Here is a 21332-nt window from a genome sequence, read left to right as displayed (position 1 = left end):
CAGTTTTTCACAATTCCTGACATTCCATCCTAGTAAAAATTCCCTGTCTTAGGTCAGTTAGGATCACCACTTTATTTTAAGAATGTGAAATAGGAATAATAGTAGAGAGAATGATTTATTTCAGCTTTTATTTCTTTCATCACATTCCCAGTGGGTTAAAAGTTTTCATACACTCAGTTAGTATTTGGTAGCATTGCCTATAGATTGTTTAACTTGGGCCAAGCATTTCAGGTAGCCTTCCACAAGCTTCCCACAATAGGTTGGGTAAATTTTGGCCTATTCCTCCTGACAGAGCTGGTGTAACTGAGTCAGGTTTGTAGGCCTCCTTGCTCGCACACGCTTTTTCAGTTCTGCCCACAAATGTTCTCTGTAATTGAGGTCAAGGTTTTGTGATGGCCAATCCAATACCTTGACTTTGTTGTCCTTAAGCCATTTTGTCACAACTTTGGAGGTATGCTTGAGGTCATTGTTCATTTGGAAGACCCATTTGCAACCAAGCTTTAACTTCCTGACTGATGTCTTGAAATGTTGCTTCAATATATCCACATCATTTTCCTACCTCATGGTGCCATCTATTTTGTGAAGTGCACCAGTCCCTCCTGCAACAAAGCACCCCCACAACATGATGCTGCCACCTCCGTGCTTCACGGTTGGAATAGTGTTCTTCGGCAAGCAAGCCTCCCCCTTCTTCCTCCAAACATAACGATGGTCATTATGGCCAATTGGTTCTATTTTTGTTCCATCAGTCCAGAGGACATTTCTCCAAAAAGTACGATCTTTGTCCCCATGTGCAGTTGCAAACCGTAGTCTGTTTTTTTTATGCTGGTTTTGGACCAGTGGATTCTTCCTTGCTGAGCGTCCTTTCAGGTTATATCGAACTCGTTTTACTGTGGATATAGATACAGTATTGCAGTATTTTCACTTTGGATGAATTGCGTGCCCATAGTGAACTGCATCAAACTTTGTCCTAGATTGCTAATATATGCATATTATTATTACTATTGGATAGAAAACACTCTGAAGTTTCTAAAACTGTTTGAATTATGTCTGTGAGTATAACAGAACTCATAGGGCAGGCAATCTTCCAAACAAGAAGTGAAATTCTGAAAGTTGGGACAACTTTGACGTCATCGCCCCCTCCTTTCCCAACAAGATATGGATCTGGAAGCACTTCCTACGCCTTCCACTAGATGTCTTCATTCAGTAGAAAGTGGAATGGAGCATTTGCTGTGAACTTTGACCGAATGGGAGGGGAAATAGTCAGTGTCCCGACAGAATGCCATTTTCCTGTGGCACATTTCTCTGTGGGTGCTACCGCTGTTTCATTTGGCTCCAGATGAAAACGTATGATCCGGTTGGAACGTTATTGGATATATATGATAATAACATCCTGTAGATTGATTCTCTACTTAGTTTGACCAGTTTATTCGACCTGGAATATATCTTTTGGAAGTTTTCGTGCGAGTTACCTTGACCAGCAGCCAATTTTTGGGCACGTGAGCTGAAAGTGACAGCAAATGCAGCTACTTGGACACTAGTATTGGACAAGATGGAACAAAACAACGATTTATTGTGGAACTAGGACTCCTTGCACCACATTCTGATGAAAGATCATCAAAGGTAAGGGAATATTTATGTTGTAATTTCATATTTCTGTTGACTCCAACATGGCGGCGAAATACTGTTACGTCTGAGCGCCATCTCAGATTATTGCAATGTTAGGCTTTTTCAGTAACGTTAAAAAAAAATCTGACACAGCGGTTGCATTAAGAACCAGTGTATCTTTAATTATATGTAGAACATGTATCTTTAGTCAAAGTTTGTGATGAGTATTTCTGTTATCTGGCGTAGCTTTCTATAATTCCTCCGGATATTTTGGAGGAATTTCTGAACATGGCGTCAATGTAAAACCGAGATTTGTGGATATAAAAATGCATATTATCGAACAAAACATAAATGTACTGTGTAACATGTCATATGACTGTCATCTGATGAAGATTTTCTAAAGGTTAGTGATTCATTTTATCTCTTATCCTGCTTTTGTGATTTTATCTTTGGCTGGAAAAAATGACTGCGTTTTTCCTTTGATTTGGTGGTGGTCTAACATAAATATATGTTGTGTTTTCACTGTAAAACATTAAAATCTGACATGATGGGTAGATGAACAAGATGTTTATCTTTCATTTGAGGTATTGGACTTGTTAATGTGTGAAAGTTAAATATTTCTAAAGAATATTTTTGAATTCCCTGCGCCACCTTTTCAGCTGAACGGGGGGGTGGAGTTACCTCCTTGCCATAACAGGTAAAGAGACACTGAGTTTGAAGGTAGGCCTTGAAATACATCCACAGGTACACCTCCAATTGACCCAAATTATGTGAATTAGCCTATCAGTAGCTTCTAAAGCCATGATTTCATTTTCTGCAATTTTCCAAGCTGTTTAAAGGCACAGTCAACTTAGTGTATGTAAACTTCTGACCCACTGGAATTGTGATACAGTGAATTATAAGTGAAATAATCTGTTTGTAAACAATTGTTGGAAAAATTAATCGTGTCATGCACAAAGTTGATGTCCTAATCGACTTGCCAAAACTATAGTTTGTTAACAAGACATTTGTGGAGTGGTTGAAAAACAAGTTTTAATGACTCCAACCTAAGTGTATGTAAACTTCCGACTTCAACTCTATGATATGGGGAGGGAATATGGAACGGGAAGGAGAGCTGTGTGAGAAGATGCTCATATAGGGCCAGGGTGAAACCTTGACCGCACTGTGAGAGACAGAGAGAGACAGAGAAACAGAGTGTGAGAGAGAGAGAGAATGCGAGACAGAAAGAGAATACAAGATGTAGAGAGAATAGGAGATCATGTTATGTATAGTATGGGTTAGAGAAGGACAGTGTGATTGTCACGCCTTCTCCCGCTCTCCCTTTCTGGCACTCGAGGGCGCCAGGGTGCCCTTCATTACGCACACCTGTCACCTTCATTACTCGCATTACCTCTCACTGGACTCACCTGGACTCCTTCCCCTGCCCAGATGTTTCAAGTCCGTTGTTTAAAAAAAAGATTCTCCCTGTACCTGCTTCCCGTCTCCAGCGCTGTTCCTTACAGAACGCTGACACCACTATACGAAGCATCAGGGAGGCCTTTCTTTTTTGGTTGGTGACGTCGGGTCCAGTTTTCGTCACTGATGGAACCGGGGGTGCCTCAGCTAGCTCGTTGGGTTTCCACGCCTTAGCTGGCTCTAGAGGTCTTGCCTCATTGGGCTCAGCAGGCGCACATCCCCGTCATGCTTGAAGGGCACCTGGCTGCCATTCATTATGCACACCTGTCACCTTCATTACCTACAGCTGTGCAATATTGGACTCATCTGGACTCCATTACCTTGTTGATTACCCTCTCTATAACTGTCTTCTCCCCCGTTTGTTCCTGGTGTCAGCTTTAATGCTGTTATGTGTTTATGTCCAGACACTGTTTCTGTCCTGTTCCATGTCCGTTGCTAATTAAATGTTCTCCCTGTACCCGTTTCTCGTCTACCAGCGTCGATCCTTACAGTGGTAGGGTAGAATTTTGCCAGCTTTACTGCAACAGTGTGTTCAGGGCTCTGTGCCTAGAACTTCACAAATCACAGGCATCCCAATGAAGCTGAGTGACCAAATTAGGCAGAGAACTCTCATGCCATACTCTCCTGGGAACGGTGCTATGGAGTCGGTTGTGTGGAGGCTTGAGGGGGGGGGGGTCATCAAATGGTTCATTTCAGGGGATTTTTGTGTAGTTTTTCTCTGTGATGCAAAGTGGGTAAATTGAATTCAGAGTTGAATGAGAAGCCTGGTTTAAGCCCAAAGGTAAAGCTTGATTTTACTAGAGCCAAATCAGATGGGTGTAAGAGCGGAGTTGATGGAGGGAGAAAAGGGAGGGACAGAGCGAGAGGGAGAGAGAGAGAAACATATGAAGAAAAAGGAAGAGTCACATAGGGAGAAGGTTAGAAAGAGAGGGATTGAAATACTGGGGAGAAGGAGACAGAGAAGAGAGGAAGCACAGGCAGAATCCTGGCACCTTGGTGATTAACAGCAGCATCAATGACCACACTTAGGCTTGGCTGGAGATAACACATAATAAGCAGCTCTCTGGCTTGCCTGGACACAAATGCACAGCACAACAACAAACACACACACACACAATTAAAGACGTATATGTGTGTGTGTATAACTGAGCGTTCTAAGACACAGGTGGTGTTGGAGAGATGAAGAACTCTCGAAAGATCAAGTGTAGGTGGAACAGACCTAGGTATGACTCTTTAAAAAATTATTGAAATCATAAAGCGTGACATAAAAGGGAATCAGAATGAATCCTTAGCGGAGTACATGCTGAACTCCGTGTTAAGCCTGGCCGCCGTCCAAACGCATCACACAGCTTAGACAGGATTTACGGGTGTTAACACGTTTGTCCACAGATTCCAGGCAATTAATCCTTTTCAAGGAAGCATCGCTAATTTGCCTGTTACAACTGACACAGGGCGCAGTCTTGGAGTTAAAACAAAATTAGGAGAACATTGACACATTTTATCCTCATCCCAAAACGTCTGACGCACTTTGCCATTTAGCATTACCATTCAAAAAATACAATAAAATGTATTTTTATAAATGTGTAGAGGGGGAAATCTACTAGTGAATGGGGAAGAAAAATCTACATTTACATATCAGGATATAATTTGACGACATATCCAATTGTATCGTTTTGACAATATCACAATAACATTTTTGCGCTAGTTTGGTGTACCTGCAGCAAAACTCAGTATTTTCTTTTACAGCCTGTTCTCCAGCTTCTTTTTAAATAGGGAGACAATTTGTTTTCAACACTTTTATTTCCATGACTGATCAAAACTCATTTTCTCGTGGCTCTCTCTTGTCCCTCTGCAGCAGACGTAGGGTGAGCAATATGTTTGGAACATCAAATCGCAGTAAAATCACAGTATTGAATCACAATACATATAGAATCGTGAGAACAGCAATACATGTCGTATCGACACCTAAGTATGGTGACGATATCGTATCGTGAGCTCCCTGTCAATTCCCAGCCCTAGAATTTACTTGAGAAAATAAGTGTCAAAACATGATGAAAGTAAGCTATATAATGGGATATTACCTGAGCAGAAAGGTGTAGAAAAATCCTTACAGTGGGTGTACTTACTGAGCTGATGAGAGGATAAGTAGTTTGAGCCTGGAGGCTGTTTTTACTCTGCTACTTCTAATGGAGCTATCACATTAACCTTCCTCAACCTCATAATCATCATCCTTCACCTATCACTTGTGTCTGGCCCTGTAAAAAAATAAAATCTCTATCCATCCGTCTTTTCCTCCCTCTTTCCTCTCATCGATCCGAAGCAGATAACATTGTTAGGTAGGGTGTAATCAGAGCAAAAAGCATGTTCAGGCCGTTACTGTGGTGAAACAGTACTTTGGGGTGTCTCGAGCACAGCTGTTTTAAAATTGAGTTTTTTAGCAGAGAGGGCAGGCGGACAGAGGAAGGTGTGGGGGCAGAGGGCTGAAAGGAACATAAACCCACGTGAGAATGAACACTCACAAAATCAAATTGTATTTGTCACATGCTTTGTAAAACAACAGGTGTAGACTAACAGTGAACTGCTTACTTACAGGTGTTTTTCCTACAACGCAGAGTTAAGAAAAAGAGGGCTTATCACTGAAATGACGAGACGGCCGATAGGGAGGAGGTCAGAGAACTGGCAGTGTGGTGCCAGGACAACAACCTCTCCATCAATGTGAGCAAGACAAAGGACCTGATTGTGGACAACAGGAAAACCAGGCCCCCAATTACATCGAGCGGGTCGAGAGTTTCGTGTTCCTTGGTGTCCACATCGTCAACGAACTATCATGGTCCAAACATACCAAGACAGTTGTGAAGAGGGCAAGACAAAACCTTTTCCCCCTCGGGAGACTGAAAAGTTTCGGCATTGGTACCCAGACCCTCAAAAGGTTCTACAGCTGCACCATAGAGAGCATCCTGACCGGTTTCATCACCGCCTGGTATGGCAACTGCTCGGTATCTTACTGTAAGGCGCTGCAGAGGGTAGTGCGAACGGCCCAGTACATAACTGGGGCCAAGCTTCCTGCCATCCAGGACCTATACAATAGATGGTGTCAGAGACTCCAGTCACCCAAGTTATAGACTGTTTTCTCTGCTACCGAACGGCAAGCGGTACCGGAGTGCCAAGTCTAGGACCAAAAGGCCCCTTAACAGCTTCTACTCCCAAGCCATAAGACTGCTGAACAATTAATAAAATCGGCACCAGACAATTTACATTGCTCTCCCCCCCCTCTTCCTTCTGTACACTGCTGCTACTCACTGTTTATTATCAATGCATAGTCACTTCACACCCACCTACTGTACATGTACAAATTACCCTGCACACTGACTCTTATTGTGTTGCGTTGCATTTTATTCATACTTTTTATTTTAGTCTACTTGCAAATATTTTCTTAACTCTTCTTGAACTGCACTGTTGTTGGTTAAGGGCTTGTAAGTAAGCATTTCACGGTAAAGTCTACACTTGTTGTATTCAGCACATGTGACAAATAACGTTTGATTCGAAGATACGAAAGAAAATTGTAAAAAATCTCTAGTGGCATAATGATAATTACACAATGAATAACAATAATGAGTTAAAGTAACATGGCTATATACAGGGAGTACCAGTACCGAGTCGATGTGTAGGGGTACAAGGTAATTGAGGTAGCTACGTACATACTGTATAGGTAGGGGTAAAGTGACTAGGTAACAGGATAGGAAATAGACAGTAGCAGCCGTGTAATGTGGTGAGTGTGAATGTTGGTGAGTGTGTGTCATCAGTATGCATGTGTGCGTGTGCTATGTGTGTGTGTGCGTCCAGTGTGTGTGCCTAGAGTCAGTGCAAGAAAGGGTCAATGCAGGTAGTCTGGGTAGCCATTTGATCAGCTATTTAGCAGTCTTATGGCCTGCTTAGTATCCTGTTGGTCTCAGACTTGGCGCCCCGGTACCACTTGCTGTGCGGTAACAGAGAGAACAGTCTACGGCTTGGGTGGCTGGAGTCTTTGACAATTTTTTGGGCCTTCCTCTGACACCACCTGGTGTAGAGGTCCTTACGGTGCTTACGTGCCCTCTTCCCAACTGTGTGGGTGTGTCTGGACCATGTTAATTTATTAGTTATAAGGACACAGAGGAACTTAAAGCTCTCGCCCCACTCCACTACTTGCCCTGCCGTTTCCTGTAGTCCACGTTCAGCTGCTTTGTCTTTCTGACTTTGAGGAAGTGGTTCTTGCCCTGGCACCACACTGCAATGTCTCTGACCTTCTCCATATAGGCTGCTTCATTGTTATCGGTGATCAGTCTTGCCATCGCCGTGTTGTCAGCAAACTTGATGATGGTGTTTGAGTCGTGCGCGGCCACGCAGTCGTGGATGAACAGGGAGTACAGAAGGGGACCAAACACACACCCCTGAGGGGCCCCTGTGTTGATGGTCAGCATGGTGGATGTGTTGTTACCTACCCTCGCCAGGACCCAGAGTCCCAGACCCAGAGTCCTGAGCTTAGAGTGGTACTAACCCCCCTCCTTTTGTCCAGGTGGGTGAGGGCAGAGTGGAGTGCAATACTGATTACGTCATTTGTTGATCTCTTGGGGCGATATGCAAATTGGACAGAGCCATGACCACCCTTCAAGGTATTTCATGGCTATAGAGTGCAACAGGGCTCGCACTTCTTCCATATTTCTGTCACTCTCTTATCCCTCTCCAATCTGTCTATCATGCTCACCGTGTTCCTGATTATGTTTCTCTCTTACGCAGTTGTCTCCCGCTCCCTCAAACACGCCTGATGCGCCTTCGTGTGTGGATTGATTTTTGCCAACGTGTCCTCACTGAAAACCATTTCCAAATCCCACATGTGCTTCAGTGAACGCACACGTGCACACATGCAGATCATCTGAGTGGTATCTGCAGACTTCAGCTTGGCTTCTCCCTCTTATCAGAGCAGGTTGAGGGATCATCACATTCTAACCCCCCTCTAAACACAGGATCATAGCGACAGAGGGTGTACAGAGAGCTGTGTGTGTGTGTGTGACCTAAGAGGGCGTCAGAGAACTCATTCCCCCGATAAGAATCTCAGTTGGGATTAGGTCTTAACACTCTCAAGCTCTCTCGCTCTCTTTCTCTCTCTCCCTCAGACAGACACACACACAAATCTGCGGCTTCAGTATTGCTTACCGCCTCTCTATCTTTTGTCATCCCCTCTCCCTCTCTCGCCCCGCCTTTTCTCTTGAAAGTTCTCTCTTCCCATAACCCTCTTCCCACTCCAAGATCATTCATTTTAATCTATATCAAAGCAAACCATCTTTCTCGCTTTAACGCAGTCTTTTCATCCTTATCTTTCAAACTCCTCTCCTCCCTCTCTGTTTTTCCATCTCCATTTCTCCTCCTTCTCCCCCATCCTCTCCGCATCCTCTTTTCTATCTATTGTTCTCTGCTTGTTCAATTATTATCATAGACCAAATAATGACAATAATAATCATATATAATGGTTATATATATTTTTTTATGCCACTCAAAGCTCTAACACATTAATTAACTGAGAGACTTCAATATTTTATGGCAGGGTGAGACAGTCCACAGAGCCAAACATAACACAGGTAGTCATGACAGAGATATGAAGTCCATTAGTCTAACCTCAAGGTTGACAAGTAGGTGGACAGTAGGGTAACGGAGAAACCTAATGTTTACTAATGGTTACTTGTGGTTACTAATGTTTACTTACATGCTTCCTGTAGTTGAGCTGCTGTCAGTGGGCAGAGAACCATTGGAGCGTTCCATCTGAGCCAGTCTGAGAAACACAGATGAGTTAATGAACGTTAAGTTTGGGGTCAATGCCTACGAAGCATTACTGGGTACAGAAGAAACTGCTGCTGGCTAGTGCACCATTCTAGGTGACCGGATGAAATGTGACCTAACGAGTGGACAACAAACATCTGACATTGAGACAGAGTTCAGTCCAACAGCCAGAGGATCAGCCACTACAATATGGGATCCAATTATGACATGAGATGGATTACAGTACAGTGACTGGGATGAGAGGTTCAGAACCACACTGGTCCAATCCCATTGGGCACGGGTGGAGTGTTGTTGTTGTGATAGATCCATGCGGTTGGGAGGGGAATACAGTGGATTACTGGCCCTACACTGGCCCACGGCTAACACTGGGATAGGGCTAGTATGCTAATACAGAGTCTGCGTGTACAGTATGTGTATGTTTGCGTTTGCACATGTGAGTGTGTGTGTGTGCGTCAAGGCAGCTTGTTAACTGGTAACAGTGAGGTGCATTGAGCTGTGGGTTAATGGTTCATGAAAGCTGTTAAGAAGCCTTTTGGACCTAGACTTGGTGCTCCAGTACAGCTTGCCATGCAGTAGCAGAGAGAACAGTCTATGACTGGGGTGGCTGGATTCTTTGGCAATTTTATGGGCCTTCCTCTGGTATAGAGGTCCTGGATGTCAGGAAACTTGGCCCCAGTGATGTACTGGGCCATTCACACTACCTTCTGTAGTGCCTTGTGGTCAGAGGCCGAGCAGTTGCCATACCAGGCGGTGATGCAACCAGTTAGGATGCTCTCAATGGTGTAGCATATGGAATGGCTGAAACTGAGGGGGCACCATAATATTTGCAAGGGAGGCTAGCCCTACTGTCTCTAATTTAATGGACAACAGTGTTGACGACATAGGCGGTAATACATTGCATTCGTTAAGAATTGAGACCCCCTTTTTCCACATTTTGTTACGTTAAACTAAAACAGAAATATTACATTTACATAAGTATTCAGACCCTTTACTCAGTACTTTGTTGAAGCACCTTTGGCAGCTATTACAGCCTTGAGTATTCTTGGGTAGGACAATACAAGCTTGGCAGACCTGTATTTGGGGAGTTTCTCCCATTCTGCAGATCCTCTCAAGCTCTCAATCATATCAAGCTCTGTCAGGTTGGATGGGGAGCGTTGCTGCACAGCAATTTTCAGGTCCCTCCAGAGATGTTCGATCTGGTTCAAGTCCGGGCTGTAGCTGGGCCATTCAAGGACTTGTCCCGAAGCCACTTCTGCATTGCCTTGGCTGTGTGCTAAGGGTCGTTGTCCTGTTGGAAGGTTAACCTTCGCCCCAATCTGAGGTCCTGAGCGCTTTGGAGCAGGTTTTCATCAAGGATCTCTCTGTACTTTGCTCCATTAATCTTTCCCTCGATCCTGACTAGTCTCCCAGTCCCTGCCGTTGAAAAACATCCCCACAACATGATGGTGCCACCACAATGCTTCACAGTAGGGATGGTATTGGCCAGGTGATGAGCGGGTCCTGGTTTCCTCCAGACGTGATGATGAGCTCAATGTTGGTTTCATCAGACCACATTTTTTTTTCTGTCATGTGCCTTTTACTGAGCAGTGGCTTCCATCTGGCCACTCTACCATAAAGGCCTGCATGGTGGAGTGCCCCAGAGATGGTTGTCCTTCTGGAAGGTTCTCCCATCTCCACAGAGGAACTCTGGAGCTCTGTCAGAGTGACCATCGGGATCTTGGTTACCTCCCTGACCAAGGCCCTTCTCCCCCGATTGCTCAGTTTGGCCGGGCAGCAAGCTCTAGGAAGAGTCTTGATGGTTCCAAACTTCTTCCATTCATGATGGATTCCACTGTGTTCTTCGGGACCTTCAGTGCTGCAGAAATGCTTTGGTACCCTTCCCCAGATCTGTGCCTCAACACAATCCTGTCTTGGCGCTCTACGGACAATTACTTTGACCTCATGGCTTGGTTTTTGTTCTACAATGCACTGTCAACTGTGGGACAATATTTTGACAGGTGTATGCCTTTCCAAATCATGTCCAATCAATTTAATTTACTACAGACGGATTCCAATCAAGTTGTAGAAACATCTCAAGGATGATCAATGGAAACAATGCAATTTCGAGTATCATCATTTTTTTGAAATTGCAAACATTTGTCACAATGGGGTTTTGTTTGTAGATTGATGAGGGAAAATGTTTTTCATCCATTTTAGAATAAGGCTGTAACATAACCAAATGTGTAAAAAATGAAGGGGTCTGAATACTTTCCGAATGCACTGTATATATTATCAACTTCTACACGACCAACTGCTAGCGTACTGCTCTATCCTGGAATGAGTGTCATCATGAGAGAGCTGGGGTGACTGGGAAAGCCTGGAGAGGGGGAATGGAAGGGTGGAGATGGGTACAAAATGAGACACAATAACACAACCAAAAAGACTGATAACAAAATCAAATCAAATCAGCAGTGAGAAATCAATGAATATAATAAATAAACAAACAAATCAACAACAGAAGATTTTGATGATCTAGGTAGCCAGTCAGGAGTTACTGCACCGCTAGTGGGATGAAAGGATGTTAGGAGGAAGAGGATGCTGTGAGGAAGAGGAGGAGGAAGTGCTTGCTTGGTAGATCGGGCAGACAGGCAACATGCGGTGTGACGGCTGAGTGGGGGTGGTTGGAGTGGTGTATTTTAGATGTCGGGAACATTCTGATCTGGAGGGGGGACACATGCAGATACTCACTCATACTGCTCCGGACACATGCTGATGAGAGTGACGGGACTGCAAGAGAAACGGACGGGAAGGGAGGGGAGGAGAGGAAAGGCACCACAGAAAATCAATATTTAGGACCACATAACAGGAACACGTTCAAGAACCAAATACAACAGGAGGAGAGTACAGGTGGTAGGGTTCCAACCAACAGCATAAGAGGGTCAATGCTTGGTACAGCCAGAAGTGTGTGACAACAGGAGCACGCAGCACACCAGGTAGATGTTGCCCTTAGGCACAGGTCTAGTATCAGCTTGCCCACACCAAATCCTAACCTTTACTATTGTAGAGGAAAATACACTGACCTTAGGAGCAAGTTCATCCTATTCTCAAAGCGTGCTCCAAATAAAATCTTCCCTTTCGTCTTAAGCCTATGGTCCAATGGTTTCTAGTAATTAAACTATTAAGTTCCAAGTGATATTGTAACTGAGTTCCTATTTAAATCATTTTAGTGGAATAGTAACTTACAAGCAAGGCTATGCAGCTCCAAGCCTGTATTTACTGTAGTAGCTAAGTATGCCTTTTAATTTCAGCACTGTTGCAAGGACAAATGTGCAGCTATTATTAGGCTTACTTGACATTTGCCAGCATTACCGAGATTATCAAAATACCAAAATACCATATCCTATCTGTGCCATTCCCTTATTACAGTTACATTTCATTTGTAGTCTTCAAAATGTCTAAACTTGTAATGCACAGTGCCGAAAAAAATGAATTTAATGTACCGAAAAATAACAGTTGCTAAATATAGATGTGACAGGAAGAGAAGGAAAGGACGTTTGAGATGCTAAGGTAATTGCTTGTGAGCTCTGAAAGTTAGATCATTCCTTGTGTTATAGTTCGCAATAAGAAAGTGGAGACATCCAAACGCAAAACGCTGAATCGTGGATGTGTGTGTCTCACATTGGTAAAGAAAGCTGTAGTCACTTCTCTGCCAAAATGAGACTCCTATTGTACATGATCACTCAGTGAAGGAGAGATTTCGTTATTTGGGACTGCTGTCTGCAGTCTGCTAGCACTTTGTGCACCCCCGTTAACTGGTGACATAAGGACGTTTTTTTTTAGAGAGGACAACACCAACTAGGGTTTCAGTATATTTTTTTCAAAACCAGACAGACACACTGCTGTGATGAGACGGTTTTCTCTCCTTCAATTTTTCTCATGACAGGCTGGATGGGTGCCATCTTATGAAAAAGATGAAGAGAGCGAGGGAGGAAGGAAGGAGAGAGGGCGACCTTTGGAGCGTTTAGCTCTGACTAATGTTGGTGCTGCTGCTGTATAGAGCACAGTCAGAACAGGCAGCAGGAGTAAGGGGCCTGGAGAGTCAGTTATGCTGGGCCTTAAGAGTTCACTTTTCCCTGGGATGGCAGCAGGCCAAAGGACAGCGCAACTACAGCCAACCTCCCTGGCTATACTGAGTAACCACTTTTAACCACCGTGATCTACAGGAATGATATTGTCACTGTCAACAACCAGCAACTATAGAAAAAAGTTAGAAATTCACAATGATCACATGACAAACACAAACATGTTCAATGTATACCCCTGATATAGAATAGTCCCCTTTCTGACAAAATGTGAAGGAATAACTGTTGGCATAACTATTTTCTGGTAAAAACAATTCTTCAAATTATTTTTAAACACATTGCAGATTCATTGAAATTCACACCTAAACAAAAACTTGTCTCTGCATTGAAGCATGTCCCTGGCACCATCAGGGATACATTGTGTGTGTGTGTGTGTGTGTGTGTGTGTGTGTGTGTATTTGTGTATTATGGAAAGGGACTGACTGGTATGTACAAAGCCAGCAGTAGACTCCCACACTGACTCTGAAAATGAAGGGGAGGGAAGGGCATTTTCAAATGCAAAGCCTTGATCACATGATGTTGTGTGTGCAGAGTCCTGAATATACTGTGGTGTCAAATGTGATACCATACAGAGATGTTGCTGGAGTTTCTACAACAACTAGCCTACATGGCACACCACCATACACACACCCACACCCACACACACACACACACACACTGTTGCATGTGTTGAGTGTTCCATACTGTAGCAAAAGGTTTTCCTTATCAGTATTGTTTGCATGATGTTGTGTTATATATTCTATCTTTTCACTGAATACCAAAACACGTATTGAATCCAATTCAATCCTGATTATTTCAAACACACTTGTATGCCAGTGCAGCTCAACAGGTCTTGAGGGACAAGCTGCCCTGACACTCACTTTTTAACTTAAATCTCTTTTGGGATAGGGGGCAGCATTTTCACTTTTGGATGAATAGCATGTCCAGAGTGAACTGCCTCCTACTCTGTCCCAGATGCTAATATATGCATATTATTATTTGTATTGGATAGAAAACACTCTGAAGTTTCTAAAACTGTTTGAATGATGTCTGTGAGTATAACATAACTCATATGGCAGGCGAAAACCTGAGAAAAATCCAGCCAGGAAGTGGGACATTTGAGGTTTGTAGTCTTTCAAAGCTTGGCCTCCCGAATTCACATTGCGATATCAAATCAAATCACATTTTATTTGTCACATACACATGGTTAGCAGATGTTAATGCGAGTGTAGCGAAATGCTTGTGCTACTAGTTCTGGCAATGCAGTAATAACCAACAAGTAATCTAGCTAACAATTCCAAAACTACTACCTTATAGACACAAGTGTAAAGGGATAAAGAATATGTGCATAAAGATATATGAATGAGTGATGGTACAGAGCGGCATAGGCTAGATACAGTAGATGGTATTGAGTGCAGTATATACATATGAGATGAGTATGTAAACAAAGTGGCATAGTTAAAGTGGCTAGTGATACATGTATTACATAAAGATGCAGTAGATGATATAGAGTACAGTATATACGTATACATATGAGATGAATAATGTAGGGTATGTAAACATTACATTAGGTAGCATTGTTTAAAGTGGCTAGTGATATATTTTACATCATTTCCCATCAATTCCCATTATTAAAGTGGCTGGAGTTGAGTCAGTGTGTTGGCAGCAGCCACTCAATGTTAGTGGTGGCTGTTTAACAGTCTGATGGCCTTGAGATAGAAGCTGTTTTTCAGTCTCTCGGTCCCAGCTTTGATGCACCTGTACTGACCTCGCCTTCTGGATGATAGCGGGGTGAACAGGCAGTGGCTCGGGTGGTTGTTGTCCTTGATGATCTTTATGGCCTTCCTGTGACATCGGGTGGTGTAGGTGTTCTGGAGGGCAGGTAGTTTGCCCCCGGTGATGCGTTGTGCAGACCTCACTACCCTCTGGAGAGCCTTACGGTTGTGGGCGGAGCAGTTGCCGTACCAGGCGGTGATACAGCCCGACAGGATGCTCTCGATTGTGCATCTGTAGAAGTTTGTGAGTGCTTTTGGTGACAAGCCGCATTTCTTCAGCCTCCTGAGGTTGAAGAGGCGCTGCTGCGCCTTCTTCACGATGCTGTCTGTGTGGGTGGACCAATTCAGTTTGTCTGTGATGTGTACGCCGAGGAACTTAAAACTTACTACCCTCTCCACTACTGTTCCATCGATGTGGATAGGGGGGTGTTCCCTCTGCTGTTTCCTGAAGTCCACGATCATCTCCTTAGTTTTGTTGACGTTGAGTGTGAGGTTATTTTCCTGACACGACACTCCGAGGGCCCTCACCTCCTCCCTGTAGGCCGTCTCGTCATTGTTGGTAATCAAGCCTACACTGTTGTGTCGTCCGCAAACTTGATGATTGAGTTGGAGGCGTGCGTGGCCATGCAGTCGTGGGTGAACAGGGAGTACAGGAGAGGGCTCAGAACGCACCCTTGTGGGGCCCCAGATTTGAGGATCAGCGGGGTGGAGATGTTGTTGCCTACCCTCACCACCTGGGGGTGGCCCGTCAGGAAGTCCAGTACCCAGTTGCACAGGGCGGGGTCGAGACCCAGGGTCTCGAGCTTGATGACGAGCTTGGAGGGCACTATGGTGTTAAATGCCGAGCTGTAGTCGATGAACAGCATTCTCACATAGGTATTCCTCTTGTCCAGATGGGTTAGGGCAGTGTGCAGTGTGGTTGAGATTGCATCGTCTGTGGACCTATTTGGGCAGTAAGCAAATTGGAGAGGGTCTAGGGCACATATGTCAGAGTCAAGGCCCGCGGGCCACATCCGGCCCACAAGAAGGTTTTTTACGGCCCCTGGGATGATCTTGATTTATTATTAGAACCGGCCCGCAGCAAGCCGGCAGCCCGCAGATCTTTTACACGCACCAATACTACATTTCCCACAATGCAAAGGTGACGCACCGAGCAGTAGGCTGCTTCATTTCAATATTTATTGGCACAGCAGTCGTCAGCATCACAGTAAAATTAACTTTCAGATACCCATCAAAAATGGCAAAACGGAAGGTGTATACTGAGAACCGGGGGTTTCAAACAAGGTGGGAGTCGGAGTATATGTTCACGAAGGTAGCTGGAAAACCTGTGTGTCTTCTGTGTGGAGAAAGTGTGGCGGTGCTGAAAGAGTATAATCTGAGACGACATTATGAAACGAAACACGCGGACACACACGCGGACGCAACTGTCAAGGCCAGTTTTATTTTGGCAGAAGAGATCGCTAAATCAGCCCGGCCATTTACGGAGGGGGATTTCATCAAAAACTGCATGATTAAAGTTTGTGACGAAGTTTGCCCAGAAAAAAGGCAACTCTTTTTAAATGTGAGTCTGAGCAGAAACACCATTGCCGAGAGAGTAGACCAGTTGTCCATCAATCTAAAAGAGCAGCTTGTGAAAAAGGGAAAAGATTTTATTGCATATTCCTTGGCTGTGGATGAGAGCACCGACATTTCTGACATTGCCCAGTTGTCAATTTTCATCCGCGGAGTGGACTCCAACCTAAGCGTGACAGAGGAGTTTTTGGCTTTACGTCCTATGCATGGCACAACTACGGGGCATGATTTGTATGAAGAGGTGTCAAGATGTGTAAATGAGATGGAGCTGCCTTGGGAAAAACTCGTGGGTTTGACAACCGACGGAGCACCTGCGATGTGTGGACACAGGAGCGGACTGGTGGCGAAGATACGGGAAAAGATGCAAGAGGAAAACGCGACAGGTGAGCTGACAGCTTATCATTGTATCATACACCAGGAAGCGTTGTGCGGTAAAGCCTTGAAAATGGAGCATGTAATGAGCATCATCACGCGCACAGTTAACTTTATCAGAGCCAAAGGTTTGAATCACCGCCAGTTCAAGGCATTTCTGACGGAGTTAGAAACGGAGCATGGTGATTTGCCTTATCATACAGAGGTGCGATGGCTAAGCCAGGGAAAGGTGCTTCAAAGATGTTTCGAGCTTCGTGAGGAGATTTGTCTGTTCTTGGACAGCAAAGGGAAAGACACAACACAACTCCGAGACGAAATGTTTCTGTGTGAAATGGCTTTTCTGTGTGACATTACGAGTCATCTGAATGCAATAAACTTGCAGCTGCAGGGTCGGGATCGTGTCATCTCTGATATGTACAGTACAGTGAAGGCATTTAAAACCAAACTGACTCTGTGGGAGACGCAGATGCGGAAAGAAAATTTGAGCCACTTTCCCAGCTGCCAGACCATGAAAGAGAAGCTCTCTACCAGTGCGTTCCCGAGCACACAGTTGGCTGATAAAATAGGTATGCTTGCCGCTGACTTTCGACGCCGATTTGCTGACTTTGAAGCACAAAAAAGCAGGTTGGAACTGCTCGGTAACCCATTTGCTGTTGACGTGGAAAGCTCACCACCAAACCTCCAAATGGAGTTGATTGACCTCCAATGCAATGATGCACTGAGGGCAAAATATGCGGCAGTGGGTGCTGCGGAGTTCGCCCGTTTCCTCCCCGGCACAATGCCCCAGCTGCGCATCCAGGCTGCTCAAACGTTGTCTATGTTTGGCAGCACATACCTGTGTGAACAACTGTTTTCTTTGATGAACCTGAACAAAACATCACACAGAAGTCGACTTACTGCTGAACACCTCCACTCAATTCTGAGGATTTCTTCAGCTCAGAGCCTTACCCCGAACATTGATGAACTTGTGGAAAAGATGGGACACCACCAAGTATCACCCTCAACCTCAAACAAGTGAACATTACTGTGCAATCACATATTTAGAGTTTTTACTCAGTTCAAGTTTAAAAGTTAAAATTTAATATTTGTTTTCACTGCATGTTACTTCTCCTTAAACAAAGTGTTGTTTTTGATTAATAGATTTTTGCACTTTATTTTTTTGTATTTCAATCCAATTATATTTTAAAAATATTTCAGTTGAGTGGATGATAGAAAATTGCTATTATTGTTTTTTCTTTGAAGTAAATTTAGCCCACTTTTGCTAAAATAGAAAATATAGTCTACTGATGGTGCCTTGAATACCGGTTTCTTTCATTTAATGTTCATGTTATGGGGATATTTATATAAAGGAAATTTGTCTTTTGTGTCTGTTGAAAATTAAAGATTACTGACAGAGCCATAAGAAAATATTGCTTTATTTATCTGATCATATTGTAATATATTTGTTAGGTTTTCAGTAGGTTCAATTAGGTTCACTAGACTATATGCGTCATTTAAAAATTTTTCAATGAACATTCGAACAGTCCGGCCCTCGTCTTGTAGCTGATTTTTTTATTTGGCCCTCCGTCCATTTGACTTTGACACCCCTGGTCTAGGGTGTCAGGTAGGGTGGAGGTGATATGGTCCTTGACTAGTCTCTCAAAGTACTTCATGATGACGGAAGTGAGTGCTACGGGGCGGTAGTCGTTTAGCTCAGTTACCTTAGCTTTCTTGGGAACAGGAACAATGGTGGCCCTCTTGAAGCATGTGGAAACAACAGACTGGGATAGGGATTGATTGAATATGTCCGTAAACACACCAGCCAGCTGGTCTGCGCATGCTGTCTGGGCCTGCAGCCTTGCGAGGGTTAACACGTTTAAACGTTTTCCTCACGTCGGCTGCAGTGAAGGAGAGTCTGCATGTTTTGGTTGCGGGCCGTGTCAGTGGCACTGTATTATCCTCAAAGCGGGCAAAAAAATTATTTAGTCTACCTGGGAGCAAGACATCCTGGTCCGTGACGCGGCTGGTTTTCTATTTGTAATCCGTGATTGACTGTAGACCCTGCCACATACCTCTTGTGTCTGAGCCGTTGAATTGAGATTCTACTTTGTCTCTATACTGACGCTTAGCTTGTTTGATTGCCTTGCGGAGGGAATAGCTACACTGTTTTGTATTCGGTCATGTTTCCGGTCACCTTGCCCTGATTAAAAGCAGTGGTTCGCGCTTTCAGTTTCACGCGAATTCTGCCATCAATCCACAGTTTCTGGTTTGGGAATGTTTTAATTGTTGCTATGGGAACGACATCATCAACGCACGTTCTAATGAACTCGCTCACCGAATCAGCGTATTCGTCAATGTTGTTGTTTGATGCAATACGAAACATATCCCAGTCCACGTGATAGAAGCAGTCTTGGAGTGTGGAATCAGATTGGTCGGACCAGCGTTGTCAGACCTCAGCGCGGGAGCTTCTCTTTTTAGTTTCTGTCTGTAGGCAGGGATCAACAAAATGGAGTCGTGGTCAGCTTTTCCGAAAGGAGAGCGGGGCAGGGCCTTATATGCGTCGCGGAAGTTAGAATAGCAATGATCCAAGGTTTTTCCAGCCCTGGTTGCGTAATCGATATGCTGATACAATTTAGGGAGTCTTGTTTTCAGATTAGCCTTGTTAAAATCCCCAGCTACAATGAATGCAGCCTCAGGATATATGGATTCCAGTTTGCAAAGAGTCAAAGTTCGTTCAGAGCCATCGATGTGTCTGCTTTGGGGGGAATATATACGGTTGTGATTATAATCTAAGAGAATTCCCTCGGTAGATAATGATTGATTGTGAGGAATTCTAAATCAGGTGAACAGAAGGACTTGAGTTTCTGTATGTTGTTGTGACCACAACACGTCTCATTAACCATGAAGCATACGCCCCCGCCCCTCTTCTTACCAGAAAGATGTTTGTTTCTGTCGGCGCGATGCGTGGAGAAACCAGCTGGCTGCACCGACTCCGATAGCGTCTCTCCAGTGAGCCATGTTTCCGTGAAGCAAAGAACGTTACAGTCTCTGATGTCCCTCTGGAATACTACCCTTGCTCGGATTTCATCAACCTTGTTGTCAAGAGACTGGACATTGGCGAGAAGTATGCTAGGGAGTGGTGCGCGATGTGCCCGTCTCCGGAGTCTGACCAGAAGACCGCTTCATTTCCCCCTTTTACGAAGTCGTTTTTTTGGGTCGCCGGCTGGGATCCATTCCGTTGTCCTGGGTGAAAGGCAGAGCACAGGATCCGCTTCGCGAATGTCATATTCTTGGTCGTACTGATGGTGAGTTGACGCTGCTCTTATATTCAGTAGTTCTTCTCGACTGTATGTAATGAAACCTAAGATGACCTGGGGTACCAATGTAAGAAATAACACATAAAAAAAAAAAACTGCATAGTTTCCTAGGAACGTCTTTAGAAACTTGAATGAGGATTCTACTATAAAGGAGGGGCTCATGAGACCTCTTTGAGTCAGTGGTCTGGCAGATTGCCTTGGTCTGATGACGCGCGCTCCCGACAGAGTTACCTGTCGTTCCAGTGCTTTTCTTCAGACATAGGAATTCTCCGGTTGGAACATTATTGATCTTTTATGTTAAAAACATCCTAAATGTTAATTCCATACATCGTTTGACATGTTTCTAAAGGACTGTAACGGAACTTTTCAAGTTTTTGTCTGGACTAAGTGCCTGCGCTTCATGAAGATGGATTACTGGGCTGAACACGCTAACAACAAGTGGCTATTTGGACATAAATGATGGACTTTATGGAACAAATCAGTCATTTATTGTCGAACTGGGACTCCTGGGAGTGCCTTCTGATGAAGATCATCAAAGGTAAGTGAATATTTATGGTGTAATTTCTAACTTCTGTTGACTCCAAAATGGTGGATATTCCTCTGGCTGTTTTGGGTTCTGAGCGCCGTTCTCAGATTATGCTCTTTTCGTAAAGTTTTTTTGAAATCTGACACAGCAGTTGCATTAAGGAGAAGTCTATCTTTAATTCTGTGAACAACAGTTTAATCTTAAACAATGTTTATGATGAGTACTTCTGCAAACTCTCCGGATGTTTTGGAATCAAAACATTACTGCAGGTAACGCGCCAATGTAAATATGCACAGTATCGAACAAAACATACATGTATTGTGTAACATGATGTCCTATGAGTGTCATTTGATGAAGATCAAAGGTTAGTGATTCATTTTATCTATATTTCTGCTTTTTGTGACTCCTCTCTTTGGCTGGAAAAATGTCAGTTTTTTTTGACTTGGCTATTACCTGACATAATTATATGTTGTGCTTTCGCTGTAAAGCATTTTTTAAATCGGACATGATGGGTAGATTAACAAGATGTTTATCTTTCATTTGCTGTATTGGACTTGTTAATGTGTGAAAGTTACATATTTCTAAAAACTATTTTTGAATTTTGCGCGCTGCCTTTTCAGAGGAATGTTGTGGAGGGGGGTTCCGCTAGCAGAACGCCTGCCCTAGAAAGGTTAACAATGTCTGTTAACAATGTTCTTTCCTCCCCTCTCCTCTCATCCTCTATCACCCTCTCCTCTCCTCTCCTCTATAAGTGGGGTAAACACATGTGCACTCCGACACCTTTCCTTGCTTGACAGACAGACAGAGAGGGTGCTGGGAA

The 21332-nt window shown here is 43.9% G+C and overlaps 1 protein-coding gene across 5 annotated transcripts in view; it reads right to left on the bottom strand.

Moving 5' to 3' along the window:
- Nucleotides 1-21332, bottom strand: part of LOC110530912 (utrophin) — a 169476-nt gene that overhangs the window by 19386 nt on the left and 128758 nt on the right. For 3 of the 5 annotated variants that reach the window (XM_090243413.1, XM_036985448.2, XM_036985442.2), the window contains exons 17-18: nt 11599-11637; nt 8798-8863 (exon numbers count right to left, since the gene is read on the bottom strand). In XM_090243413.1, coding sequence (XP_090099539.1) covers nt 8798-8863; nt 11599-11637 — 105 coding nt within the window. The remainder of the gene's footprint in view (nt 1-8797; nt 8864-11598; nt 11638-21332) is intronic. The other 2 variants (XM_036985444.2, XM_090243412.1) reach the window with 1 other exon arrangement.

Source organism: Oncorhynchus mykiss, chromosome 8 (assembly GCF_057628025.1).
Source record: "Oncorhynchus mykiss isolate SJ-2025 chromosome 8, ASM5762802v1, whole genome shotgun sequence".
NCBI lineage: Eukaryota > Metazoa > Chordata > Actinopteri > Salmoniformes > Salmonidae > Oncorhynchus > Oncorhynchus mykiss.
Note: the sequence above shows the minus strand (reverse complement) of the source record. Positions and strands in the feature narration are given on the sequence as shown.